This window comes from Amphiura filiformis, chromosome 18, assembly GCF_039555335.1.
Source record: "Amphiura filiformis chromosome 18, Afil_fr2py, whole genome shotgun sequence".
Taxonomy (NCBI): Eukaryota; Metazoa; Echinodermata; class Ophiuroidea; order Amphilepidida; family Amphiuridae; genus Amphiura; species Amphiura filiformis.
The window spans coordinates 28,652,286-28,679,427 of record NC_092645.1 but is presented as its reverse complement, the minus strand read 5'-3'; the positions used below and the strand labels follow the sequence as shown (position 1 = coordinate 28,679,427).

The window sequence follows — 27,142 nt, the reverse complement described above, 5'->3', positions numbered from 1 at the left end:
ATTTCGATCATGATCCACAGTGTCAAATGCTGCTGACATATCGAGCAACACCAACACAGCGTCTACATGACCATCAACAGGTCAAAGTCTTTAACTTATTGCTCACAACCATAATACAACCATAGCAATATAGGAACACTCCCATTTGACCTAAGGGTGGTTAAGATTTAGGGCATTTTAGGTTAGGCTTAAGGTTAGGATATTAGAGTCAGTGTTATGTTTAGGGTGAGATGTAGGGTTAGGATCATAAGTTACGCTATATGTTAGGGTTAGAGTGAAGTTTACGGTCAGGATTAATGTAGGGATTACCAGGGTTTATAACTCAGTTATTCTGCTAATGACCACTCGATCGATCTATAAACAATACACCCATTCTAACTAGGCTGTCCCACGATTTGTTGTCTGCACATAGGTCAAGCAAAAATTGTTGCTACGATGTGTTTAACATTTTGTATTAGGATATCTTAGTGTGCAGCTGTACATATGTTCTCACGATTGCCATCTCTGAAAAGGTTGAACCTATCGGAAGTAGCCTTTCTACTTACACGGGCCAGTATACCAGATACCATGCTATATAAGCCGGCACAAACAACTAGATTTATCATTCATACTTGGCGCGACACATCCGGATCGCAACATCAATATTCAGGTTAATATTACAGTGGTCTTTTGAGTATACTTTTCGCACGAAAAGTAACAAATTTTGCCGCGGCCAAGGTTGATCTTTGTTTCATTTGAGAACAATGGCCTTCGTTCATCATTCTGACGAGAGCTGTCAGTTTTACCTTCGCAACTTCACGTTGAATGAGGCAAGTATATGATTATTTTTTCAGCTTGTTTCATCAAGTCATTAACTTATTCTTTGCCGACGACAAAATATTAATTTGTTAAGCAATCGTATCACTTTGTCGGCTATTATGAATTACAGAGCCAAATAGTTTAACAGAAACTGTTTTTTCAAAAATTAGGAAATTCATCTATACAGAAAACAGGTCTTTGCAAATTTGAAAACAGGTTTAAATCGCCTTAAGGAATCGGATATTAACGTTTGCACTGTATTTTTTTTGTGGGAGCTGAGAGTACACCAGACATATCAAATTGAGTTCTGAATACGAGGAATGGCCTGATGATGTGAAATAATTTTTATTTTTTTGAAATTCGCGATATAATATACATTTTATGACAAATTATTAAAATTTGATATTTTTTAATTTTTGATATTAACAGTATTCGAAGTAAAATTTATAAATCTAATGATATGTAATTAAAGTCTATGTAGCTGGGATGAAAAGCCGACGATCAATATATAATTTTGACATTTCGTATTGAAGATATGGATTTTTAAAAAAAAAGACCTAAATTTTTTTGGTGTTTGGGGAAAAATTCCATATCTTCAATACCAAAGATCAAAATTTTCAATTGATCGTCGGCTTTTCATCCCAGATAGATAAATTTTAAGTACATATCGTTAGATAAGAGATAAAAGATATTCAATATAAATTTGTAATCATTTGTCATAAAATGTGTATTATATCGGAAAAATCTAAATTATCTGATATAAGAATGACATTCTTCGTATTCAGATTGCAATTCGATATGTCTGATGTGCTCTTATGTCCCACACAAATACCGTCCAAACGTGGCTACCAGATCCCTTAAGTACCAATATCCTCCACATGTCGTCATTGGAATGTCGGGAGAATGTGAGTGGACAGCATGAGTGGGATATGCATTGAATTGTGTGATTGGAGTCGGGGTACGGGTAGTTGTAACCGTCGGGTTGAAATGTACCGACGATCTGTGTGTGGGGGTGTGGGGGGGTCGAAGTGAAGCTACTGAAAGGTGAAGGTAAATAAAGAGGGCTACTAAATATGATATGCAAGGCTAGTTGTAGTCGCTCACCACAGCAACACTGTACATCGTAATAGGAAACAATAATATAGAGCGCCTTCCTGATTACCATGCAATTACAAGGCTCTTTTTGTTGAACCATGAAATGGTATCAGCCTATATATATATATGATACTATAAGCTTACATTACTGAGCAACCTTTTGGTCTGCCTGAAATAGACATATCTCAAAATGCCACGAAGGTATGACCCACCAAGTGGTGTTAAATGAAAGAGAAAAAAGTAAAGAATATAATAAAAATATTTCCCCATCCGGGGAGACACTCACCAATAAGACCCGGGTCAGTAGCCTTTACATATCTTAAAATGACAGAAGTCGACCGAGTGAGTTAGTGAGAAAGTGAAAATGCCAAAAAGGTATGATCCCCGAGTAGTATCAAATGAAAAAGAAAAAGAGTAAAGAATATATCAAAAATAATTTTCCCACCGGGGTGGCACTCCTCATAATACCCGGGTCAATATTCATATTAATAATAAGAAATAATTTATCCACCTGGGTGACATTCCTCTTTAGACCTGGGTCAATATTCATATTGTGGGTCCTTTTCATATTTTGAAATGCCAAGAAGGTATGACTCCCTACCCCAGAGTGATGTCAAATGAAAGAGGAAAAAGTAAAGAATATAATAACAAATAATTTCCCCACCCGTGGGTGACACCCCTCATAAGACTCGGATCAATATTCCTATTGTGTGTCCTTTTCATATCTCGAAATCCCAAGAAGGTATGACCCCGGTGCACCACAATATGAAGAGCTCTGTTGCAAAAGCCCTCACATCCACCTCTGGCTGAAATTGAGTTATTGGCATGTCATTATAGTGTTGGTAAAAATACATATTTTGGTGGTTGTTTGACCTTCATACCACCTTCCCTCCGGAGATATTCATAATTAAAAAAGTAAATAAGATATTGTCTTTTTCATTTTGAAAGCATTAGTCAAGTTACATAAAGTAGTGCAAACAAATAGGGTCAAATTTGATTGCAAAGGTGGTTTCTAGAAAAGGGGTAAATTTATTTTGTTGCAAGCCCTTACATCCACAAAAGGCGCGATATAAAATGAATAATAAAATAAATAAGAACGCTTGACAATTTTACCAAGCCTATTCTTTTAGTTTCTATTCATCAACACTTTATCTGAGCCCAAATTGAATAAATCGAACAAGTAATACTTGCACAATTAAAAAAGCTGTTTTTCTCAAAAAGTCAAAAAAGTGGATGTATTAGGGTTTTGCAACAAAGCTCTTCATAATTATACTGCCGAAGCTAGTTTTACTATGATTTTATTTCACTGAGCATAATCAAAATAGGTAAGGTATATGGCAGGGACCTATACGTGGGTAATATATATGTTTATTATTTCCGTAACCTTGAACGTAAAAGTTCAATAACTTTAACGCTTGATGGCTGTTCCTTTGTTCCCACTGCCCTTTTTTGTGTAACAATACAATTAGTCATCACTATTCAGTACAAATATTTAATAAAATGACGCGTCTTTGTGGACGCCATTTTTCTCAGGGATTCCAAGGCTTCCACCTCTAACTTTCTTTCTTTCTTTTATGAGAAATAATTGCATCACCTTAAAAAGACAATAAAAAAAGGCTATTCTGATTTATTTATCATAAGTATACCGACTTGTATTAAAATCAATTCTTAAATCTAACTGTAATTTTGCTGAACAATTCTGGGTTACATGATGATTGTATTATATATATAATGCACCAAAACAGTCTACAAAAACCAAGGCCTTACAGGACTATTGAAGCAAATTGATATGAGATTTTGAATAAAAGGTCCTCCAAAAATAGCGTATTTGATTTTCGAGATGTGTAACAAACTTATTATAGAGTAAATAGAGTTATAGAACCACATTTCCTATACATGTATAGACATATAATATGTTATTGTCAGTGGTATCCGGCCATGATGGAACTAAGCCGTGGCCGGATAAGGAAAAAATCAAGACACGTCAAGTTTTTGTAAATCTGCATTGAATGCCTGAAGTACAAACATTGGACAGCATTGAAATATGGTGTTTGAATGTTGTATATGCCACAAAGTTGTGCAACAGTTAATGAAATCAAACTCACAAAGCATTAAAAACGTTTTTTCTATGAAGATCACATGTCCGGATAACAGAGAGATCGTATAAGAGGCCGGAAAAGGGACGGGGTTGGACTGAAATGTATTATAGTCAGTAGTATAATGTAGACTGAGCTTCCTTCATTCAGTCTTGGTGATAAACTTGCCGTCTCATATACTTGGGACAATCCCTAGTGGAAATTTTAAATGAGAATTCTTTCACAGCGATGAGAATTGAACAAAACTATGTGAATTGAAATTTCTCTCATTTCTGTGAAACTTTATCATCCAAATGAATGAGAAATACTAATTAACGTGTCAACATCCTGTCACATTGTTTTAAATAAGAACATTGAACACGATAATACAACATGACAGGTTGTTGACACATTAATTGGTATAGTTTTGTCCAATTCTCATTTTCAGGTTTGAAAGAATTCTCATTCTAAATTTCCACTAGTGCAACCCGCCGTCATATAATTTGGGACAATAGTAGTGAATCAGAATGAATTCATCACGCGGTGGCCTGTACTAGGTACCTATTGCAAAAGGTTTTTGACTGTGACCGTCGTCGCGCAGGTCAAATCGTGACTCTAAAGATTATACTATTGTCGACGATAACACTATCACCCACGTACATGCACTTTGTACAATAAAGTCTCGAACACTTCCACCCGAGTCAATAGGTGAGAGCGCTGTAAACATGTTTGTTACTAGAATGTCTGACAGAAGTTCATTATGTTAAACGCAACTGCAGAGGTCTTTACTTGAAGTTCATCCTACATACCAAATTACGTTTCGACTGCACGAGGTAAATCATTCAATTCAACTTATATCCGGGCGGGCTTAGTATTAGACTACTTAGGGGTGGTGCAATAATTATGTGTACCCCGGGGGTGAATTCTCAAAATGGTCTGCCAAAATCGCTTGCCCCCCCCTTTGGCCGTGCCAAAAACCTTTGCCCCCCTTTCGACGTGCCAAAAACCTTTGCCCCCCCTTTTGACGTGCCAAAAATCTTTGCCCCCCTTACACATGCAAGATTTTGGGTAACCCGAATTTAAAACCTTAAATTGTCTTAACATATAATGCGAGCGCAGCGAGCAGGAAATTTTGCATATTTGAACGTGTTCGTAACGTTTTCCTACGCCTTTTTAGGGCGTAATATAGAAACGGTGCCCAAAATATCTGTGCCAAAAATTGCTTGCCCCCCTTTCGACCTGCCAAAAATCGCTTGACCCCCCCCTTCGACCTGCCAAAAATGCTTGCCCCCCCCTTTGGCCTGCCAAAAAATATTTGCCCCCCTATATTGTGCACCACCTGTGGGGTACACGTAATTATTGCACCACCCCTTAACTGGGTAAAGTACTAATATAAAATGGCTTATATTTCCTGGGATCTCTTCCAGATGTAATTTTAAGCCAATGTACTTAAATCTGACACAGTTGATTATACCGTAATAAATTATTATTATAAATTTTATTTATATGTTTCGCTTTTATTAATTGATTTGTTTTAAAATTCTAACTTGTTGTGGTTTTCCTCATTTCCTGTATTTTGCAAAGCCTTTACCCAATATGATTACTTAATAAGCGTTCTATATAAGCATTCCATATAACCGGTGGACCGCTAACTTTAAGCGGTTTTACGGAGATTCAGGAGTACTAATGAACAGTGATAAATTCTTTACGTAGATTATCGATAGCGCTTAAATTGATTTGTTTAGTTGTCTCAATTAATGGTCGCATGTCACAAATAGGTCGCCCAAAATGGATGATCCGTAACATGAAAACGCTTTCTTCACACTTCATGTTTGGTTTATTCTTAAAGTATAATACCTATTGTAGAAAGTTTGGTGTCATTTTGTAGATAATTATGTTCTTTTTACAAAAACACGTAAGTCAATTGGACAACTATATATTTTCAGATTTGTACTTAAATATGTAAGATGTGTCAATGGAGGATCTGGGGCAGGAGAGCCCCATAGGATTATACACAAAATTGTGAAAATATGGCAAACTATAAACCTTTGTATCTTAAAAAGAACAGTACTCGTAGCATGGACCACAAATTGCATTATTATATTATCCTGGACAATTTTCACTCTATGTTACCCAGCAAACACAAAAACGTTTTAAAAACGTTTTAAATAAGTTATATTTTGGCTTTTGGTTTAGGTAAAAGCGTTTTAATAACATTAAAATGTCGGGATATATAAAGGTCATGATAACGTTTTAAAACGTTTTGTATGAAAACACACTACAACAATATTTTTAGATGTTTTCAAAAAATGTTATTGTAAACTATTTTTACAAACATTTTTGCCAAATATTGTGTCAATACTTAAATAACATTATGTTAAAATGTTTGAATCCAGCAAACACAGAAATGTTCTTAAAATGTTTTTTCAAAACCTTTTAATAACATTTAAATGTCGGGTTATGAAAAGGTCATAAAAACGTTTTTAAAACGTTATTGAAAATATTTTGGGCAAACATTTTTGCAAAATATTTTTCAACCCCAAAATAACATTCTGTTTAGAATGTTTTGTATAAAGTTTTCAAGAATGTGTTTGGAATGTTATTAAAACGTTTTTATACCCTTTATATAACCCAACATTGTTCCGACATTGTGAACGCAGCGAGCAGGAAAATTTGCATATTAAAGCGTTTCCGTTCTGTTTTCCTAAGCCTGTTTAGAGCGTTTTATTTAAAAGGCGCCCGATGAATGTGTGCCAAAAATCGTTTGCCCCCTCTCGGCTAGCCAAAAATTGATTGTCCTTTTTGGCAGCCAATAATTTCTTGCCCACCCCAAAACCATTTGTTGCAAAATATTTTTTCAACCCCAAAATAACATTCTGTTTAGAATGTTTTGTATAAAGTTTTCAAGAATGTTTTTGGAATGTTATTAAAACGTTTTTATACCCTTTATATAACCCGACATATGCTCCGACATTGCGAACGCAGCGAGCAGGAAAATTTACATATTAAAGCGTTTCCGTTCTGTTTTCCTAAGCCTTTTTAGAGCGTTTTATTTAAAAGGCGCCCGATGAATGTGTGCCAAAAATCGCTTGCCCCCTTTTGGCAGCCAATAATTTCTTGCCCACCCCAATTTTACCCTGCCCAGGACTCATAATTATTGCACAGCCCCTTATCTCTTGCCCGAGTCACCTTACTTATTCCAAAGTAGACATATTTAAAAAAAAATTGATGAGGAATTCAAATGAATTATGTTACTAGTTCTAGTGCCTGAAATGGAGGAAAAAAGTTTTTGATTGATGATGTCGTAAAAATTGTAAAACTATTTTACAATTTTGACCACTATGTATGTTTAACGCAAGGGATACCAAACTCTTTCTTCCTAATCTGAATCCATATTTATTTTGAGCTACACAGCATTCAAAAAAGGATATGAGGTTCATCTTGACAAGAAAGATGATAATTTTGTTGTCTATCCACCCTATGTTATATAATCATGTATATTTTACTAGAAAAGATATAAACTAAAACATTCAAATGTGTCATATATTAGGTATATAGTGTATAAAGACTCAATACAAATCATTTCATACAAATTTTCCTACCTGCATTGTCATATGAAATCAAGCATTCCATGCTTTATAATTCCCACAGCATGTTCCAGATTAATTAGTAAACATCTTGTAATTTCCTACATGTAAATCCATACATTTTTGGATCACAATAACTTGAATATTCTGCACAAATATATTCCAACTGCCAACAGCTAGCTACTCCATTCAATTCATTCAGTGACCTTTGACCATATACCCACCCACAATGCATTCTTAGGATGCTTAATGCTATTTTCAAGGTCAAATTAAAAGCGGATAACCACCGGGTAACTCCTGCAAAGAATCTAAGTTTCTGGGAACCTTCTGGGTAACTCATTTGAAATATTTGAGTTTTTGGGAGACTTCCGGATGTCTACCCGAAAACTTTTGGATAACAATTAGGTATCCGCAAGGTATCCGCTAGCGGGCACTTTTGGATAACTACCATTCACAAGATACTGTGAACTACCAAACTTTAAAATAGTTGCTAACCGTAACCAAGTACGTTCTAGATGCTATTGTTTTAAAAGGGACCAATGTTTTGAACAATGTTCATACCCGGCGGTTCACACACCTTTGCCCACAACTTTGCCCACAGGAAAGCAATGTTCAGTGGGAAGACAACCGTAATTCGACACACCAGGGCGGATTGCTAACCACGTGGACTTCCGGTATTACCAGGAGGGTGAGAGTTCACAGGAACAATGACGAAAAGAGCTATAGGATAAAAAAACCTAACTCTAGCCATTGGTTTACACGTTACAGATCTCGACATTCGCTCTTGTCGTGTCACATACAACCGCCATTATTATCGACAATGCACGTTCGCCAATTAGCTTCAATAGTCTCGCCAGCCTCCGATTTGACTCCGTTCACTCTGTGGAATAACCGGAATCAAACCGGTGGCGGAAGAGACTATTATTGGGTTATCATCCATTTACTCTTGAATATGTAGTTTATTTTATTACGCTAAAATAAAGCCTCCGCTTCCTTTGGCCAAAAATCCTACGCGTTATTTGTTTACTTTAATCGAGAAAGGTTACGCGGACGGGGGATGTTTTAAAAAAGATATTTTGTATTGCTCTTTTGGCCCACCTTTCCCCCTAAAAAAAAAGAAGGGGGGGGGAGGGGAAAGAAAAAATGTCATGTGCCAATTGAACCATTCATGTCAAATACCCAGTGCTTGATACGTCAGGCGCAGATGTTTCATACCCCGTACTTGATACCTGGGAAAACAGCGTGACACAGTGGTTAAGGTCTTTACCTTTGGTGAGAGAGGTCTCGGGTTCAAATTAGCTCTCCTCGTGGCTCATCTGGTAAAGGCGGGACAGATGAACTATGATAAAGACTTCGTTACAGTCAGTTCCGACCAGGGTAATAAACCCGATTGTTGGCTACACTTGCCTGTCCTGTAATAATACCCTGGCCGACTATACATATACGGCGACCCTCTTCACCAAGTCACTTGTGCCTGGCCGAATATTTCACATGTTAATGCCCATATGCTTGACATAAATACAGATGACTGACTGAAAATGATTCAAATACTATATTTCAAGAACGTAGTAGCCATTTTTTTTTAATTGAAAAGGCATTATGTGAAAGATTTTTGAAAATACAATTGCATAAATTATTGTTTAATTTGGTTCAGGCCTAACATACACATAATATAATGATTAACCTTGCTGACTATTGTTCTGAAATGGGTTCATACATGCATGGGTCTCATTGAAATTGATTCTTTAAATCCCAGGAGTTTGAATGAAGCACGTATCTTGGTCATAAACCATATCTCAAATTATTACACACAGTTTTATGACGGACTGAACGTGGCGTGGGCAAAAAGTGTATTACATGCAAATATTTTGGATAATCACACTCGAGAGTGCTTTGGGGTGAAGCACTCTTTGGTCATAAACCAGATATTCCAGATTAAAGCACGCAGTTGTATGTAAGTGGCGTGAGCAAAGAGTGGATGACCTGCAGTACCTTGGATAAAGCGCGTCCAAGGATAGTTACGTTGGTTTTGTCTTTCATCATATGCATTGTTTAGTGTCTTCTTTGATACCGCTAGCATTGTTATCTTCCTGCTTGAGATATAGTGGCAAGCACAGTGACCTTGTGTTTGGTTGGATTCTGCGTGCTGGAATCAAAATGGTTGGTTGATGGATCTGTGGTTGAATTGGTAAGGTCGTGATTGCTGAATTCAACAAGGTCATTATTGCTTTGTTATGATTATTATATACTTGCTTTCAACCGACGAAAATATTTTCTTGAAAAATCAAATAATTATCGAAAATAACCTTGGGCATTGTTCTATATAGACTGAGACTGATTCTTTTATTGGATACAAGGACAAAACGACTGATTATCAAGTAATAACCTTCTATAAGAGGCTAGAAGTCATATAAGTTGAATCTTAATCAGGTGATGTACAGTGCAATTTGAAGTAAATTAAGCGTGCTCAGCCGGTTAACCAACGGAAGCCAAAGGTCACAAAAACCAGCCTAGCTTAGATCAATGGTTGATACGATAGAGAAAATGACAGATTTGAGTAACTGATAAAGTTCAAGTAGCTTTTTGATAGTATCACCAGCGCTTGTACAATATCGTAATAATCATCTTACTGTTTATGTACCCATACCATTGACACCCTCAGCCGTCTGGTCTTCAACGGAAATGCGTTCGTGACAGCTATGAAGCCGTTCAAATAACATTTAGAGGGCTCCAGACAAACACGATTGACTGTATTTATTTCGGCACAAATAACGGTGCACACCGACATCGCCCGGTTAATAATTACATTATACAGCAGAGACACTGAAATGAATACCCGGGATCGATACACGTGAATGTGATATGCACGATTTGATATTCAGACGATAAATCTTTGGATACCGGGGTAGAAAATGATGAATATCTCCCGTAATTGATTTAGTCTAAAGAAGCCAGATTTTGTTCCTTGCACTTGAATATATGTGTTCAACGGATATGATAGTCGTTAGCTTGCGTCTTGAGAAAGAACCATTGCGTCTTGAACTCAAAAACTGACAAAAATATTCTGATTTTATATATACCGAACTATAGTGCAGCGTAGGCTAGCTGCACTCACTCGTGCAAGCAGTCTAAAAGCATATGACCATTGACCTCATAATGGCGTATACATGCTCACTCACACACAGAGGTCAATTACCAGGCTATTGTCAGTAGCCTTAGTCGGATGAAGATATCGGGGCGATGGCACTGTGCGGTGTGTCTTTTTCTCCTCCCTCACATTAAAGGTCATACCAACGACAGAATACCATTGTAGCTGACGGTGAAACGTCAGTACAGCAAAATTTGTTCGAATAATTAATTTTAAAAATGGGCTCACTGACATTTAAAAAGATTTATCATCATATGAAGTTGATAAAAAATAATGTTCTGCTAGTTTTTGAATATAAATGGACGTAAAACCCAGTAAAGTCGACCACCTTGTTAACCCCAATAAGCGAGTTTGTGACGGTGTTTCTGTGACGTATCTTATGAATGTCAAATGTTCATATATAACGTCCTGTTTTCATAGCGCATGTTGACTGCAATGTATTTTGACCAGTTAACAGCCAGATATAAATTGCAAATTTAGGTCGTAGAAGCATCCTAGAATGCAACTGCAAACCGTCGTCATACGCGTCAATAGCCACTATGCTTCGACTATATTTATAAATACGTTTTCATAAATACGCACGTGACCACCTTTGCGCTGCCATAACAGCTTGTAGACATTAAGTCTCGAAGTGACCTTCTACAAAACATAGCGGGTGTTCCTCTTATACATTCGAATGCAAATGCGGAACAATTATACGAGAATACTGTGCAGCAAAATTGTCTATTATTCAACTTTGTAATATATTGTAAACGTTTCCGTCGATAAATATTTTATTCCGTCGGCAAATTCTTTCAAAATTTTGTTTTTGATAACGTATTACAAATTCGTAATCCCCCTATGTGTAAAAATATTGCTATATTCAATTAATACTTAAATTTGATGATATTTATCTGAAAAGTTCCTATCCTTTTCGATGGCATTCGGTCACGCTTGCTTGTCTTGGTATGTCGTGCCCATGGGTCACGTGCTTATTCATAAATACGTATTTATAAATATAGGTGAAGGTAGCTGAAGAATGCAACTGCAACCCGTCGTCACACGCGTCACTGAATAACATATTATTACAATAACATTAACTAACGTATTTCAGTCGCGGACCAGATTGCTCAGTTATATGCTCAGTTATATGTATAACCCATACTTCACAGCAATCCACGGCAGTAATGTTGTCTTCGAAAATGTTCCTTTAATTTTCATGTACATTTTCCGTTATCTGTAAATGTATGTTGCCAACAACTTCCGTGCGTTATTGTGATGAATCTCCTTTCTGACCTGTATCGATCCTGTCATTCGTCACACTTTGTGGTAATACAAAATATCCACAAATACCAATTTCCGCCTATACTTCCACGTGGTAGCGCTCCCGCTGACTAATTTCACACCCAGTTGTGTTAATCATCTTAATAATCACTGTTCGTCCTAGATTCCTTTCAACCAACTTAAGACATTACCATATATGTCGACAATTTCTAACGTCCGTCGATGCGCCGGTACTTCCTTTGATGACATCATTTTTGGAAAGAATGCCAAACCTCAATATCTAGGTAAAATGCTGATTTTGGGTTGCATAGATATCCAGTCGTATGACTAACTGGTTCAAAGCAGGAAGTGCGCATCGCAGTACACTTATTTCGCATATTTTTGGAATAACACAGCTCTTTAAATTACTTAGTAGTTCCTGACGATTTGCAACATCAAGAAGTAGAACGGCACTTTCTTAAAAGAGACGGAATTTCTGAACAAAAACAAGTCATTTTCAACAAGAACAAAGTTGCTGCGAGATGCCACCAACGACTAGCATTGGCAAATGATCAGTGGAAACTATACCTCAACCTGGTTTCAGTCACCCACTTATCTCTTCAACAAGTACAACGCTGTTTTAGTATTCTTGAGACATCACTTGATCGGTGAACTCGGACTCTAACCGGAGATCTCTGGATTTATCATAAAAACTTAAATTTTGTTGTGATTAAAGTATTTCAGGCTTAGTCTTTCACATGGTATTTTAATACACCATTGGGCAGTATAATCATGCGGCTGTGTAAGAAAGAAAGAAAGAAAGAAAGAACCTGTAAGAAAAACGTCACGGCTGTGTAATAACGGCTTTAAACAAGAACTTGATCAGTAGAAACGTATTACTTAAGCAATATACGGCTACAGGAAATGGAAAGTTCGTTCAACTCTCATTATCAGGGGCGTGCTTGTGTGTGCAGTCACTCTAAATTCGATGCCATTACGGTATAATGAAATTGGGTATCGCGGTAGAAACGTTCAAAAGAAATGTATTTTACTTCACTTGTTCACTCAATGTATACTTATTATTATTAATAATTAATTAATAAAACACTTTTTTTTTTCACTATTTTCAAAAAGAAAAAAAATCTTCCGTGTCGAACAAAATCGTCTGTTTCTCAAATTCATGAAGTACATGTTCACTACGGTCGAATATACCAATATATTTAACCTGTGTAGTTTATGTTGCTGACAGGAATTAAAGCGTCGGATCGTATCATAAGTCTCGTCCTAGGGGGGGGGTCGGGGAGTAATTTTTCATCCGGCATTAAGAAACGCACATCATTTGCGCTTATTTCAGTTATAATGTTTTGACTCCAGCACCATCAAAGAATAATCGTAGGGTGGGGTGGTAAGGCCCACTATTATGTTTCTGACACTAAAATCCGTGAGTTTCATTTTGCCCTGGTATTATTGAAAGAGATATCGACGTTTTACTTGGTAATTGAAATAGTTATTTCATGTCATATTTGGGAGAAAATTTTGCCTAGCTGTTGACATGGCCAGAATTTTGCCAATTTTGGGAGGGCGCCCTCACATTATGACGTCATAGCGATATTTTGTGGGAAATGTTTGTCTCACTAGATGAGAAAATCCATAGCTGTGGGTACAAAATATAACATTATGTGATGTTTGAAATAGAACATTACAGAGACTGTGAGTCCTGGGTGATATCTACCGACATGGAAAACTTTTGGTACATCATGTTACAGGATAATGCTGAACATCAAGGGCACTGACCATAGTCCCGGGACCATAGTAGTAATGAAAGGATCTATACCATCACCAACACTGAGCCTCTTATCAACTCTGTCAAATCACAACAACTACGATTCTTGGGACATACCCTGATGATGCATGAAGATGAGCCATGCAGAAGATATCTATTACATGGTAAAAGAAGACCTGGAAAGCAAAGAACTTCCTACTTGTCTTATGTGCAAAAACTGTTGGTGGACTTCGACAACATTTTACTGCCAGATGACATTATCACGTTGGCTTCAAATCGTAATATATGCAGAAACTCATTCGCAGTCAAATGAATGAATGAATTACAGAGGGGGTGTAAACTTTGTGTACTAATCAATAGAGCATCCAATGGAACAGCTTGGAGCAGACTGCAACTTTTAAATTTGTATTTTCCTTGGGATTTTGAATCATCGTGTCTTTATTTCTTGACCAACTTCAACGAAAGAGGTCTTAATTCCGAGCTAAAAGATGCAGCTATTATTTGGTTCTGCTTCTAATTATGACAAATATATGCTTATTTCGGTTATACAGGGTTGAAAATTACTGGAACCTTAACTCTTGCGTGGTCTGTTTAATGCACATATGAGGCTTCTCCTAAAAACAAATTGGTATATTCCACTTAAACTCTGCAATACATGCCATACCCCTGTGGAATATTAAAGAAGTCATCCACAGAGGGAGTATGTTTTTCATTGGAATTGGCCAGGGTTAATTATTTTGAACCCTATAATCTCCCTGCATTATATAGCTCTGCTGGACTATATCCATTGAAAGTTACCCAATTGTCTATTATATTTGAAACCCATACTCCCTCCGTGTAAGTCTTTAGCAAAATCTACCAGGGGGGGGGGGTGTGGATTTCATATAGAATAGCTCAATGAAGATGGTTTCTATTGTTGTTTCAGGTCACGATGGAAATTGACAAGAACTCATATCCAGCGAAGGCGGAATGCAAAAAACAAAGAGAATCTGGGGAAATTTATGCGATTCCAGCTCCAAGGTAAGAAAAGTTATGAATATTATTTTATATTTGCCATAAATTTGGTGTTTTTCAGTACTTTGTTTTTCAGAATGGTCTTTACAACCTTTCATGGGGGAGGTTGATATTACCCATTGGGAGGGTTGGACATTTTCTGATAACCATTTAGTCTAATAACAAGTTGGCGTAATAATCATAATGTTCTAACCATTTCGTCCAACTGCCAATTCGTCCAATTGCCACTTGGGGGGGGGGGCACTTGGTCTAACAAATATAAGTAATCATGACATAACGCATAATGCTATATATATAGCATTATATTAATCAATGCGGGAGGGCTATGAGAACTGAATCTTCACTTCACTTGGACTAATTCATTCAGTCAATATAAAATCTAACATGGCATGGGATCCAGCATGCAAATATATGATGAAAACACAGTTTTGCTGCATGCTTGTAGTATGTAACACTGACCAGTTCAGACCATCAACCCAGTCTCCCATTAAACTGATCATATTAATCATACTACAAATGGTCTTAAAATGATCATTATAAATCATGTTAGTGCAGTGATAGCGCCATCTGTTGTTATCAATTTTTTGCCGTATATAAAACGTGTTTAAACTACATATTTGACATCATAGAATATAAAAACATGTAATTTGATATGTGAAATTCCTCAAGGGGAAGGTTGTGGAGGTTATGACCGGACAACAAAAGCGCTCAAATGCAATATTATTCAAGGTTGCCTCGCAGGGTTACAAAGAAACAACTAGCGCTCAAACACAAAACCGTTCAAGTTTAAACTATACATTAGCCCCGGATAGAGGGCAGAGCCTGAAGAATCAGGGAAACTAAGGGGTAAAAATATTTAACAAATAATAATAATAATAATAATAAAATAAGTAAATACATAAATAAAAATAAATAACAGAATAAATAAATAATAAAAAAACAAAACAAAACAAAACAAAATAAAAAAATCAATGTTACGCCTTGCTTTCATGCCCTGCGGGGTCATTATATTTTGGAACTCCTTTAGTTTTAAGTGCGCTCAATGGGAGTTTCCTATAGCGGCCTTGATGATTTTAGGCACAGTGTCAACAAAAACATCAAGGCCGCAAGCCAGGCAAGGCTGAGGCTGGAAACTACCATGTTGAGGACTCGCAACTAATGGAGTTCCAATATATAATGGCCCCGCAGGGCAAGAAAGCAGGCGTATCGTTAACTATCACTGGTGTCTTTATGATCATTTTAAGACCAGTTGTAGAAGGATTCATATGATCATTTTAGTGAGGTGACTAGGTTGGTAGAGTTAACTAAATTTGGCCTAGCCATATTACATCATTCATAGTGGAGTGGCATCATAACACATGCAGGGTTATTTCATGGGACAAATGTTTGTTTGTAAAGTATCTTGAAGTGACATAGTTTAACCAAAAATAGAAAATGTATAACTTTCCACAAAGTTTATTTCTTTCTCCCTTCCTTCCTTCCTTCCTTAATTATTTATTTACCTATTATTTGTTTGATTTATTTGTTTTCGTTCGTTCAAAGAAAAAATATAATGCCCATCCTGTCAATCCATTCTTTTTCTTGTTTGATTTCGCATGATATGCACTCTGCAGCCTCACGCATGTAAAACATGACATTAGAATAAATGTTTTGAGACTAATTGGTTATTCAGACTTCTTAGACTAAATGGTTATTCGATTTAATGATTATTGGACGTTCTGATTATATAGAATAAATGAGTTTTGACCAATTGGATTGGGACTATGTGGGTATTAGACCAAATGGCAAATTCCCGTTTTCACAAACATTGCGCTTTATATTTCTTGTGGGATCGCTCAATTGCAAGATAATTTCGGAATGTGGGGCAGATGTTTTGTGGCCCTCTGTGTTTCAAGTTCCAAATTCGATTCTTATCTGGGCAGTTTATTAAAGATTACTTTTTTATGGGTTATATCTTTTTATCTAATCAAAGATAATCTGAAATAAACGTAGGACCTAAATTATTGTTCATGGGTATACGTTTCATATCTAACTTAGTCAGTTGACATGCCGTATTGGCACAGGATATGTTTTGAAAACACCGCCCACGACTGACGTCCTTGAGGGGAAGTATATAATTATAGCTTCCGTTTCTTTACAACAATAATTATAGACAATTTGAAACGTCTATACTTTCCAAACAGGAACTTTGAAGTTTGAAATATTACCTTATTAGGTAACCCTACTTTCTGAATCTCTCCAACCGCCATATCCTTGGATGCTTGGCATTCAGCGGGGCGGAAGGATCACATAGGTCACCTGCCATTAAACATTTAAACCGCTTCAGGGCGTTCGTGCTAAGAGAGAGCTTTAAGACAACCCCCCACCAAAAAAAAAACTAACAAAAAAACAACAACAAAAAACAACAACATTTCAGAACAATTAGTTGGAATTCCAAATAGTTTTTAGTTGGTCTTACTTTTCCCTAAAGTTTTTAGTTGGGCTTACTTTTACAATCTTACGTTGGAGAATATAGGCAGATTGCACCCTTTGCCCGGTTGGTTCCCCTGTATTGTTTGTTCCTGTGGGAACCAATTAGGTTTAGCCACTTAGAATCTATCCCTGCCAGGGGTTCTCTTGTCCTTTGTTTTTGTTCCTGGTTAAGGCATGCCATCTCTCTAGTTTCTCCAACATGGGTCGATTCAATGTCTTGGTATATGACCTTCCATTTTATATTTTTTGCAGGTGTATTTTATATGTATGTGTTTAATTTTGATATTGTGCAATATTTTATATGTATGTGTTTTTTATTGGCAAATAAAATGATATGATAAGTAATAAATGTGCCACTTGGTTTTCAGCTCTAAACAGTACTTGAAAGACGAATCTAATGAATAACACAGGGAGAGTCTATCTGGTGGCGCTGGTCTCCGTGCACGAGATGCAGTACATCAGCAAAGTGTCCTTGGGACAATGATACATTCCCTGTAGAACAGGCTTACACCACAATATTTATTTTTTACTTCGCGATCTATTTGTTAATTTTCACAAAACTGCAATCAAATTCAAAGAAAATGAGTCGTTTGATGAGATATAAAAATCGGAATCCTTTAGCCAATCTTAAGAAGTTTAACGTTTTCTGGGGCCTTTTTTGGCCAAAGCTATTTCATAGACTGAGTCAGAAATTAAAACCAGAGGAGACGTTGGATCTATATGTTGAAAGGGTACCAGGGACAAAAATAGGCATTTGGAAACCTGGAAAATCTCAGATTATAATTCGTCAGCTGTATTCCATATTGTAGGGCACCGCGAATAAACAACTTTTCAAAACAAATCGGGTTTGAAAAAATGTCAATATAAGATGGAGTTGTGTAAATCAGACATTTATTATATTTTTTTAACTGATGTGAAATTTCTGTAGTAAAAAAAATATTTTTTTATGTAACTTTCAAAAGAAATAAAGACACAATATTACTGACAAATTGAAAACAATAAGTACCAAAGTATACGTCAATATGGAAAACACGCAAAAGACAATACCTAACCTAACGCCGACCTTACGCCACCTCGGTCGCCGTGTAATCCCTATGGCGTTACTTTTCGTCGACTTCATTTCACGGTGGAGTATCGGTCCAATACGTCACTATGGAATGTAGCGAGATATACGCCACTATGACATTCAATGTTTTTCATTTTTGCCGAATTCTTACTTTGTTTACTATCATAAAATCCAACAAGCGACAATCCAAGAGGGCGGATATACAACAGCGTCACGTATGGTGGTATCATGTTTAGTCCGTAACCTATGGGTATAATATCTTTATTTACAGAGAGGTGGGAAGTGGCATGCTGTGCTTGTGTAAGAGAGTGTATTGGATACAAGATGGATACCTATTTTTCATATACTCACCCATACCAAAGCCAGAAGCTGTTAAACTGATGAGGTGAGTAGCTACACAATCAATCAATCAATCAATCAATCAATCAATCAATCAATCAATCAATCAATCAATCAATCAATCAATCAATCAATCAATCAATAATCAGTCAATCAGTCAATTAATCAATCAATCAATCAATCAATCAATCAATCAATCAATCAATCAAGTAAGCAAGCAAGCAAGCAATCAATCAATCAATCAATCAATCAATCAATCAATCAATCAATCAATCAAGTTAATTTCCGACTGCGTGTCCACACGACTCCATCTATGCTTGTAATCCTCAAGTTTCAGTTTTGAAATTAGATCAGGAAGGTGATTGTGACCTCTCTAGCGCTGCACTGTATTAAACCATGTTAAATATAATTAAACCAAGGTCACAGGTTATGCTCAGCGCTCGAGAATTACAAAATGGATTGTTCACACGAAGGTAGCACTCGAGGGCCACTTTAGGATCACTCGGGATATCGCGAAATCCACTAGATTTCGTGGGGATATATCATTATTTAAAAAAAATAGCTCATTTTTCAATAATATTTGAAGTTTGAGGAACATTCACCATAAATAGTTGAAAAATGCTCAATTTTGAAAAAAAACACCCACAAATGGGCATGATTTTTACCCAAATTTCAACCATTTTGGTGAAGTCAATATCAAAATTAAAAACGTTTCCTAGATATTTATCTAGTTTTTTAAAATTAATAAAAAAAAAATAATGAAGTTTTTGTTTACGTTGGCAAAAGATTGTAGGTCAACAGTTGGTTTTGCTATTCTAAAAGTGTATATTTTTATACACTTTAAACCAACAATATAATTATAGCAGTTATGAGGCCAAACAGTTTTCATAACTCCGATTATTGTAATCATTTTTACCATCCACTAATTCAAATGTCTGAAAGTGATGCATTGCATTATTTTCTGATACAAAAACCGCGGAAACAAGACGATTCTAACATTGCTCTTTCCCTCTGTCTTTTTCCTAAAGTGACCCAAAACAAATCAATATTATGAAAAGTAAGCCTGCTGAACAGACGAACCTCTTGCGATCTGAGAATGGCGGAATCTATGGAGTACCTCAGCTCATCGGGCCCGTACACATTCAGCTATCAAAACACAAACCAATTTATAAACTCACCGACATGGCCAATGACAACAAGACTCATGAAAGCAATCATCACCCAAATAAAAGCAATAATAATAATCTCTTAATGGCCAGTGGACATGAGAACAAATATGATGGGCCGATAGCAGCAGAACAAAATTCTGTAGCATCAGTGGAAACGCTCCCAAAAATTGAGAGCGTTTTTAGTCTAGCAGCCAATGATGGGAAAGACGAAAACGAGTCAAGAATTCGCCATATCTTAACGGACTGTATTCATGCAAGCAATGAGAAGTATGCCATCGCTTCCCAACCATTGCAGTCTCCAGTTGGAACACGCAGTATAAACGGCGAGACCCTAGCTAGGGTAGGAAGCTGTGACTCTGGTGTAGAAACGGATTATTATTATTCGGAAACCGACGAAGTAGTGAGAGAAAATGGCTACTTAGAAGCTGCTGCCATAATGGAGAAAACTGATTCGGAAGCATCTTTTGAAGTGAAATCTGACAATGCTAATCGAACAAGAGCTTATCCTATGGCAGAAACCCAACATGTTTGTGGAGATGCTTCTGATGTTTCCACTGAAACACATGATGTCTGGACTGGGGCTGATAATGCACAAACCCAAACCTGTGACGTAATGATGGAAAATTACGAAGAAAATACACTTACCAAAGACTTGGCAAACACCGATTACGGTTTTAGAGTTGATTTAGACACGATGGTACGGCTCAACGATGCTTCAACTCAAACAAGCGACGATAGGATCACACCACATACAAGTACCACTTGTGAAGGAATGGAGTACGCGATAGAAAATATAAATGACATTTCTGCAGAATATAATGATCAAGGAAAGTGGACAAGAATGGCAAATGCAGCAGCTGCACATGCTAATTCCCTGATCATTGACGCTAGCACAGATGCAAGTGATAATTATAGAGTAGAAGATATGAACAAAACCCATATTACCAGTGCACCTGATGTTTACAATACGACAAATGGAGTGCAGACAGAGACCAATGTTCCATTCACGTCAAACCGAACTAAAAGTAATGTGACTGCAACAAATTACGTGGACACAAAAGTCGATGCAACTGAAGCGCTTGATGCTAATGACAGAAACGATGGTACTTCAGTTCCAGAAAAAGTGGACAAACAAGTTATGACTGAATGTGGAGTAGGGCAACCAGATTGCAGTCCTACTCATGAGGGTTTAAAAATTAAGCTTCGGTGGAATAAGAGATGGAAGATTGAAAGAGCGGAATGCCCATCCTTATTTAGCAATGACACATCCTTATTTAGTAATGACACATCAGTCACCGGACGTTCAGTTCATCTTGACACCGATCATACGTTATATTATGCAATGACAGATGAAGAAATGGCCATTCACACGCCAAAGGTGGATTTGTGTGGATCGGTGTTGACAGTTATAATGAAAAAGAAGCTACCACGTGTAAGACTCCATAAACTCGGTAAGGACTCTCTGCACAAGATACTGCCATAACCAAAATGGCTGAATTCGACTTATCCGTATTCGAAGAAACGGATAAAATAAGAAACATTGGTAAATAAGTAAATAAAGTATTGTAAATAAACAAACAAACAAACAAACAAAAAACCGCCCATTTTTTTTACTGCATAGACCTATTACTTGTCGCTCAAGAAATTGAATAAAAATAATACACTTGCGCTGAAATGTTGAAGCGTCTAATGCACCTCCCTGCGGGGCTCGTGCATTAGACGAATTATCAACATCTCAGCGCGTGTACTTTTTGTTCAATTTCACTAGAAAAAATATGTAGTTATTAACCTACAACTCAAGATGTATTGTTAACTTTCTGCATCTACATGTATTATTGTTTAACCCTAGAACTACTGTGCCACATTTTGTAACACGGACTGCGAAGGGGGGGGGTTGTTGTTGCAACCCCTAATTTGCAATTATAAACGTCATATACCGTTATATTTGGTACCAATGTATAGCTAGGGGTCGCCTCTATCCAGTGATACCTAAATAACTACAAACATTCCCCACATAATGTCTCTATAACATCATAATGTGAGGGCGCTCGTGCAAATTTGGGAAATTCTGGCTATGTGCAAAAGTATAGGCAAAATTGATTTTCGGCTAAAAATTCTACAAAAATGTGATTTTCACCAAATATTCTCCTCAATATACGGAAATGACTATTTCAACCTAACTTACAAGTAAAAAGTCAGTATATAGCGCTTGGAATAATTTTTAAGACTGAAAATCATTAATTCTACTGTAGAAATCAATGGTGGGCCTCCCCACTCTATGGTCATTTTGACGGCTGGTCCTACCCCCTGGTAAGATGCTGGGGGTAAAATCACTAAAATGAGCGCAAAGGATGGATCTACGATTAGCTTAGGTCGTTTTGGCGTGAACGCGTGCGTCTTTTACATGTTTTATGACGAATAAAAAATCTTAGGGTACGTAGTTCTAGGGTTAATTCGGGTTGATATTATTATATAACAATATTATGTAAATTAATATCTGTAAAAAAATGTCAAGCATGTGTAGAAATATTTGTTGTAAAATTCAGTATTTCCGTAAAAGGTCAGTAATACATTCGTAAGAATGTCAAGGGTATAATGACCGTACAGTAAGTAATATATATCCGTGAGAGGTCAGTAATACATTCATAATACATGTCATGGTCATTATAACCATTATGATAAGTGATATATTAAGTGTATTAAGGTGCCAAAACAGTTATTGACCTGTTTTACTGTAAAAAAAAAAAAAATCACAATTATAACAAAGTGAAAATTAGCATGTTACATTCAGTTATTGTTAAATATCTGACAAATAAAATTGATAACATAAAGATTTTCATCTGATCAAGACCAGTCAGAACTTTTTTTTCTGTTCAGTGTTGCTGCTTTGAAGTGCTGTGTGATATACGTTGCTGTTGTATGAGCAGGTCCAGAGAGTTCTACGAAAACACAATGTTGCCACTACCATGAACAATGATGAAACCCCATTGTACTCTTTGCAACCTCTTAGTCCACCCCAAAGACTAGAGGGACCCCATGCCATGCACAGGTGTAGTTTACCAGATCCCTTGTCAATCATGTGACAAGACCTATATTAGTGAGACTGGTAAACAATACGCGGATTTAGGGTTTCTCTACCGGAAGTCAATTTGGGCCGAAATTCCTTTCCACAATGCAATAAGCGTTTTGCATAACAATAGAGGTTTGAGGTTAGTCAATATTCTTTATTTTCGCCACAAATTGACTTCCGGTAGAGAAACCATAAATCCACGTATTAAAGACCATGAGCTGTAAAGAAGGCATCTAAACAAAAATTCACTAGATCTAACAGAAAACAATCGGAAACTGAAACCAGATCAGATATTTCTGACCACGTTGCTAGGGACAATCATGTAATAAACTGGGAAGGGCCAATATCATAGAATGGAAATAAACAGCAAAACAAGATGGATCAAAGAAGCAATCTGGATTCGGAGGAACAGCGGCAAGCTCCTAAACAGAGATGAGGGGCCTTCCAACTTTCACATCTGTATGATCCTGTTTTGCATAAGAACTTTGACACAGGGGTTGATGTTGCTCCAACTTCTAGAGTTGTCGGTTCAATATCACACAGCACTTCTAAACAGCAACACTGCTGATGAAGTCAACCGATGGTAACGTCCAGAAAACGTAAGTTTTGACTGGTCTTGATCAGATGTAAATCTTTATGTTATGGATAATCTACAGACCTGATGAATTTATTCAATGAAATAAAACTTATGCACTTTCAGCCTCAACAGGATTTTGAGGTTCTTGAGGCTTTTATATCTGTTTTGAGACTAATCTCAAAGGATCAAGACAAGTTACTACGAATACTGCAGTAGACCTATTTCAGTCATTTGTTTTCTTTTGTATTTCTAGCTTAGATATGACAATTAGGATATCCATGTATGGCCTGTTTCCATTACCACTATTATACGTAAATATATTACAAATCATTCGATATCGTTAGGAGGCTGACACCTACCACTCCCCCAATCCCCCCTGAAATCTGAGTTACTTAGTATGATCAACCGATATTTAAACTAGTGTTTACAAACGTAATCGTACTTTTGACCCTCTCCCTGACCTCTTAAATAAACCGTTTTTGGAGAATGAAGTCATGCATGCATCAAGAATATATTAATGCAGAAAAATGTCAGACAGCTAAGGTCGTGCCATGCAATGACTAGCACGGCTGCATTTCCAGGTTTGTGTTTCTAGTATCAAAACAAATACATTTTTGCAAGAGAGGCAATTCATGAGAGGAGCCCTAAGCAAGCACAGTGGGATGCGGAATAGGTTGGAAATTTATTGTTGAGTTATAATACCGGGATAGCTATCTGCAGGTGATATATGACATATGTTTACGGAGCGGCTTAATTCTGTTGGTGGGACTTGATATTATCCTTTAAATCTCTGTAGGTGATATATCACATGTTTACATATGCAACGACCTGGATTGAATTTTAATACAATTGGCGGGACTGGACTCGATAACAATTATCATTTAAATCCCATAGCTATCTGTATGTGATATTATTAAATGTTTATATATGGGGCGGCCTCTATTGTTGGCAAAACCTGATAATTTTAATAACCAAACCCTACATGTAAAGCTACTATTTAATCTGTAGATGACATGATGATGACATCTGTTACACATGAAGCAGCCGCTATTATTTTGTAATACAATTGGCGAGACTTGATCATAATTATTACTTAAAATCTATAGCTATCTATAGATGATAATCTGTTTACATTATGAAACAGACTCCATTGCATATTTTGTAACACAATTGGCAGGACTTGATATTTATCACAAACCCACAAGCTATCTAATCTGTAGATTATATATGTCTACATTATGTCTAGCTATTAAACTGTTTTGCACCCGGGGTTTTGCAACAACATCATGATTTGGCGGGACTTGATAATAAGTATGAAAACACCAAGGTCAGGTATTATGCAGATATATGATATGACCCCACATATGACATACGTGTCCTGTTGTGTAATACAAAACTTCTATTAACACCCCCACATACACACACACCCCATTGGATATAATTGCCAGGAAAATACACAGTTTGATAAAATCATTAGACATCACTGCATGTGTAAACCTGTCGTGAACACGTGATGTCAATTTGGGGCCATTTAAGAGTGCCGATTGGTTACATCGGCATATCGCGGCATCACGTGACATCGCGTCTTTACGTACCGCGAACACGTTTATTCACTAAATGTGGTGCATGTACACTAAGCCAAAAAAGAAACTTATAATTTTTCACAAGGTCGTATCTTAAAATCCTGTCGATCAAAATTAACGAAAATTACACACATGATTGCCTCACTACTCTACTCTAAACACATGTCAGTAACCAAGCAGTTGTCCAACTGACACAATAGCAAAATGCACTGATATGGAACAGCTTCCTGGACCACATTCACAGCCCTATTGACACCTAGCAAACGAAATCTGTGAGAATGGCATCTTGAATCACAGGTCACAAACTTACCAACCGATACAAACAGATCACAAACTTACCAGGATCATTATGTCACATGTCCAAACAAATAATGAAGTCCTTTAGTAACGGTCCACCGTGTCCACCGTGCGCTTGCACGCATGCTGTGCACCTGCTTCTCATGCTTCCAACCAAGTTCCTGATGATATCCTGGGGAAGATTGCCCCATACTTCCCGTTACTAAAGGACTTCATTATTTGTTTGGACATGTGACATGATGATCCTGGTAAGTTTGTTTTGACTCTCTTTAATGTTTTTAACTTAATGTTGTTAAAATTGTTGGCTGTGACCTGTGATTCAAGATGCCACTCTCACAGATTTCTTTTGCTGGATGCCAATAGGGCTGCGAATGTGGTCTAGGAAGTTGTTCCATATCAGTGCATTTTGCGGTTGTGTCAGTTGGCCAACTGATTGGTTACTAACATGTGTTTAGAGTAGAGTATTGAGGCAATCCTGTGTGTAATTTTGGTTAATTTTGATGGACAGGATTTTAAGATATGACCTTGTGAAATATTATAAGTTTCTTTTTTGGCTTAGTGTATATTATTAGGCATGACCACTAAAAAGTATTTTTAAATTGATTCAGACCTAACTTATTGGATGGGAATTGATGAAAGAAACATTTTGGCGTTTAAATAATCTTAATCGGACGTTTCATTCCAGAGATATGGCCGTTCGAGTGTCACGGTTTTATATAGGGCTGCTAGAACATGTTAAAAAGTTAAAGTCCAAAAAGGAATACTAACAGAAAGTGCAACTTTAAGGTACTTTTTCTTAATGTATTTATTAACTATCTTATCTGGAACATTATATTTGCTTATAACAACATGAAAATAAGATCATCCTGAAAATTTAATCGATTTTGTTGACATACAACAAAAAATACAAGACCTCAAAACCCATGGTTTGTTTGGTGAAACCTCAAGCATGATCATAGATGGCCGCCATGGAAAATATCTCCATAGAGGAGATGAACAATAAGTGCATTATTTCAAATGAAAAGCGGTAGTCTTAAACATTGTTCAATCTTTTAAGGTCAGCACATTTTATCTTCAAAAATTATTATATTTCATCATGGCATAAGTTTGGTAACATTAATCACTACCAATTTTGAGAAATTTGCTCCAACTCAAAGGTTATCTTTACTACATTGAGCAATACACTGTGTGTGCATGGAAGCCATGATGGTCCCCGGTTTTTATACTCCCTATGAAATGGACATGGTAGTGAGAAGTGCACGGGGAAGTGCATGATTTGAGATGGGCCGCGGTAGGCTTAAACATTCTTAAATTTCTTAACATCCTACACATTTTGTCTTCATAAATAGTTAAATTTTATGAGTATGTAAGTTTGCTTGTCTGATTCACTCCAAATTCGGAGATAATTGCGTTTGAACACATGATGCACGGAATGGTGTCACTTCAACCTGTTGTAGTTCTCATCTCATTAAATTTTTCATTAAAAAAGTTGATCTCTTCATGCAGGAAGGTCCTCTCTATTTACTGACCAAACAGGAAAAAGTTTGGTTAATGTTTTCTGGTGGAATCAGGAATTTCTTGAAACACCCTGATATAGGCCTACATTTGGATCAAAACAAGTATGTACGCCATCTAACAGGCCTGGGATTTCTTGTATCGATCAGTTTCTCCATAGACAATACGTGTGTGAGTGCACGCACACAGTAAATGAAAAATCGTTCTAGTGGAAACTGTATTGAGAGTTGGCATCCCTAATATTATAAACATCTACCAAAAAATTAATTACCCCTTTTAAATAATGGCCATTATTCCCAAAAGGTTTATTGT

At 36.7% G+C, this 27,142-nt stretch overlaps 1 protein-coding gene across 4 annotated transcripts; it reads left to right on the top strand.

The window, feature by feature from the left end:
- The first annotated feature begins 600 nt into the window (after positions 1-600).
- LOC140140094 (uncharacterized) lies at positions 601-25,376 on the top strand. Of its 4 annotated transcripts, none has more exons than XM_072161918.1 (4): positions 601-809; positions 14,654-14,748; positions 18,552-18,665; positions 19,648-25,376. In XM_072161918.1, exons 1-4 carry the CDS (start codon positions 744-746, stop codon positions 21,269-21,271), a joined length of 1,899 nt encoding a protein of 632 aa, XP_072018019.1. In that variant the 5' UTR covers positions 601-743; the 3' UTR covers positions 21,272-25,376. The 4 variants fall into 4 exon arrangements, with proteins under 4 accessions (XP_072018019.1, XP_072018021.1, XP_072018022.1 ...); XM_072161920.1 differs by lacking the exon at positions 601-809 and adding an exon at positions 4,396-4,801; XM_072161921.1 differs by lacking the exon at positions 601-809 and adding an exon at positions 9,617-9,743.
- Positions 25,377-27,142: the final 1,766 nt, after the last annotated feature.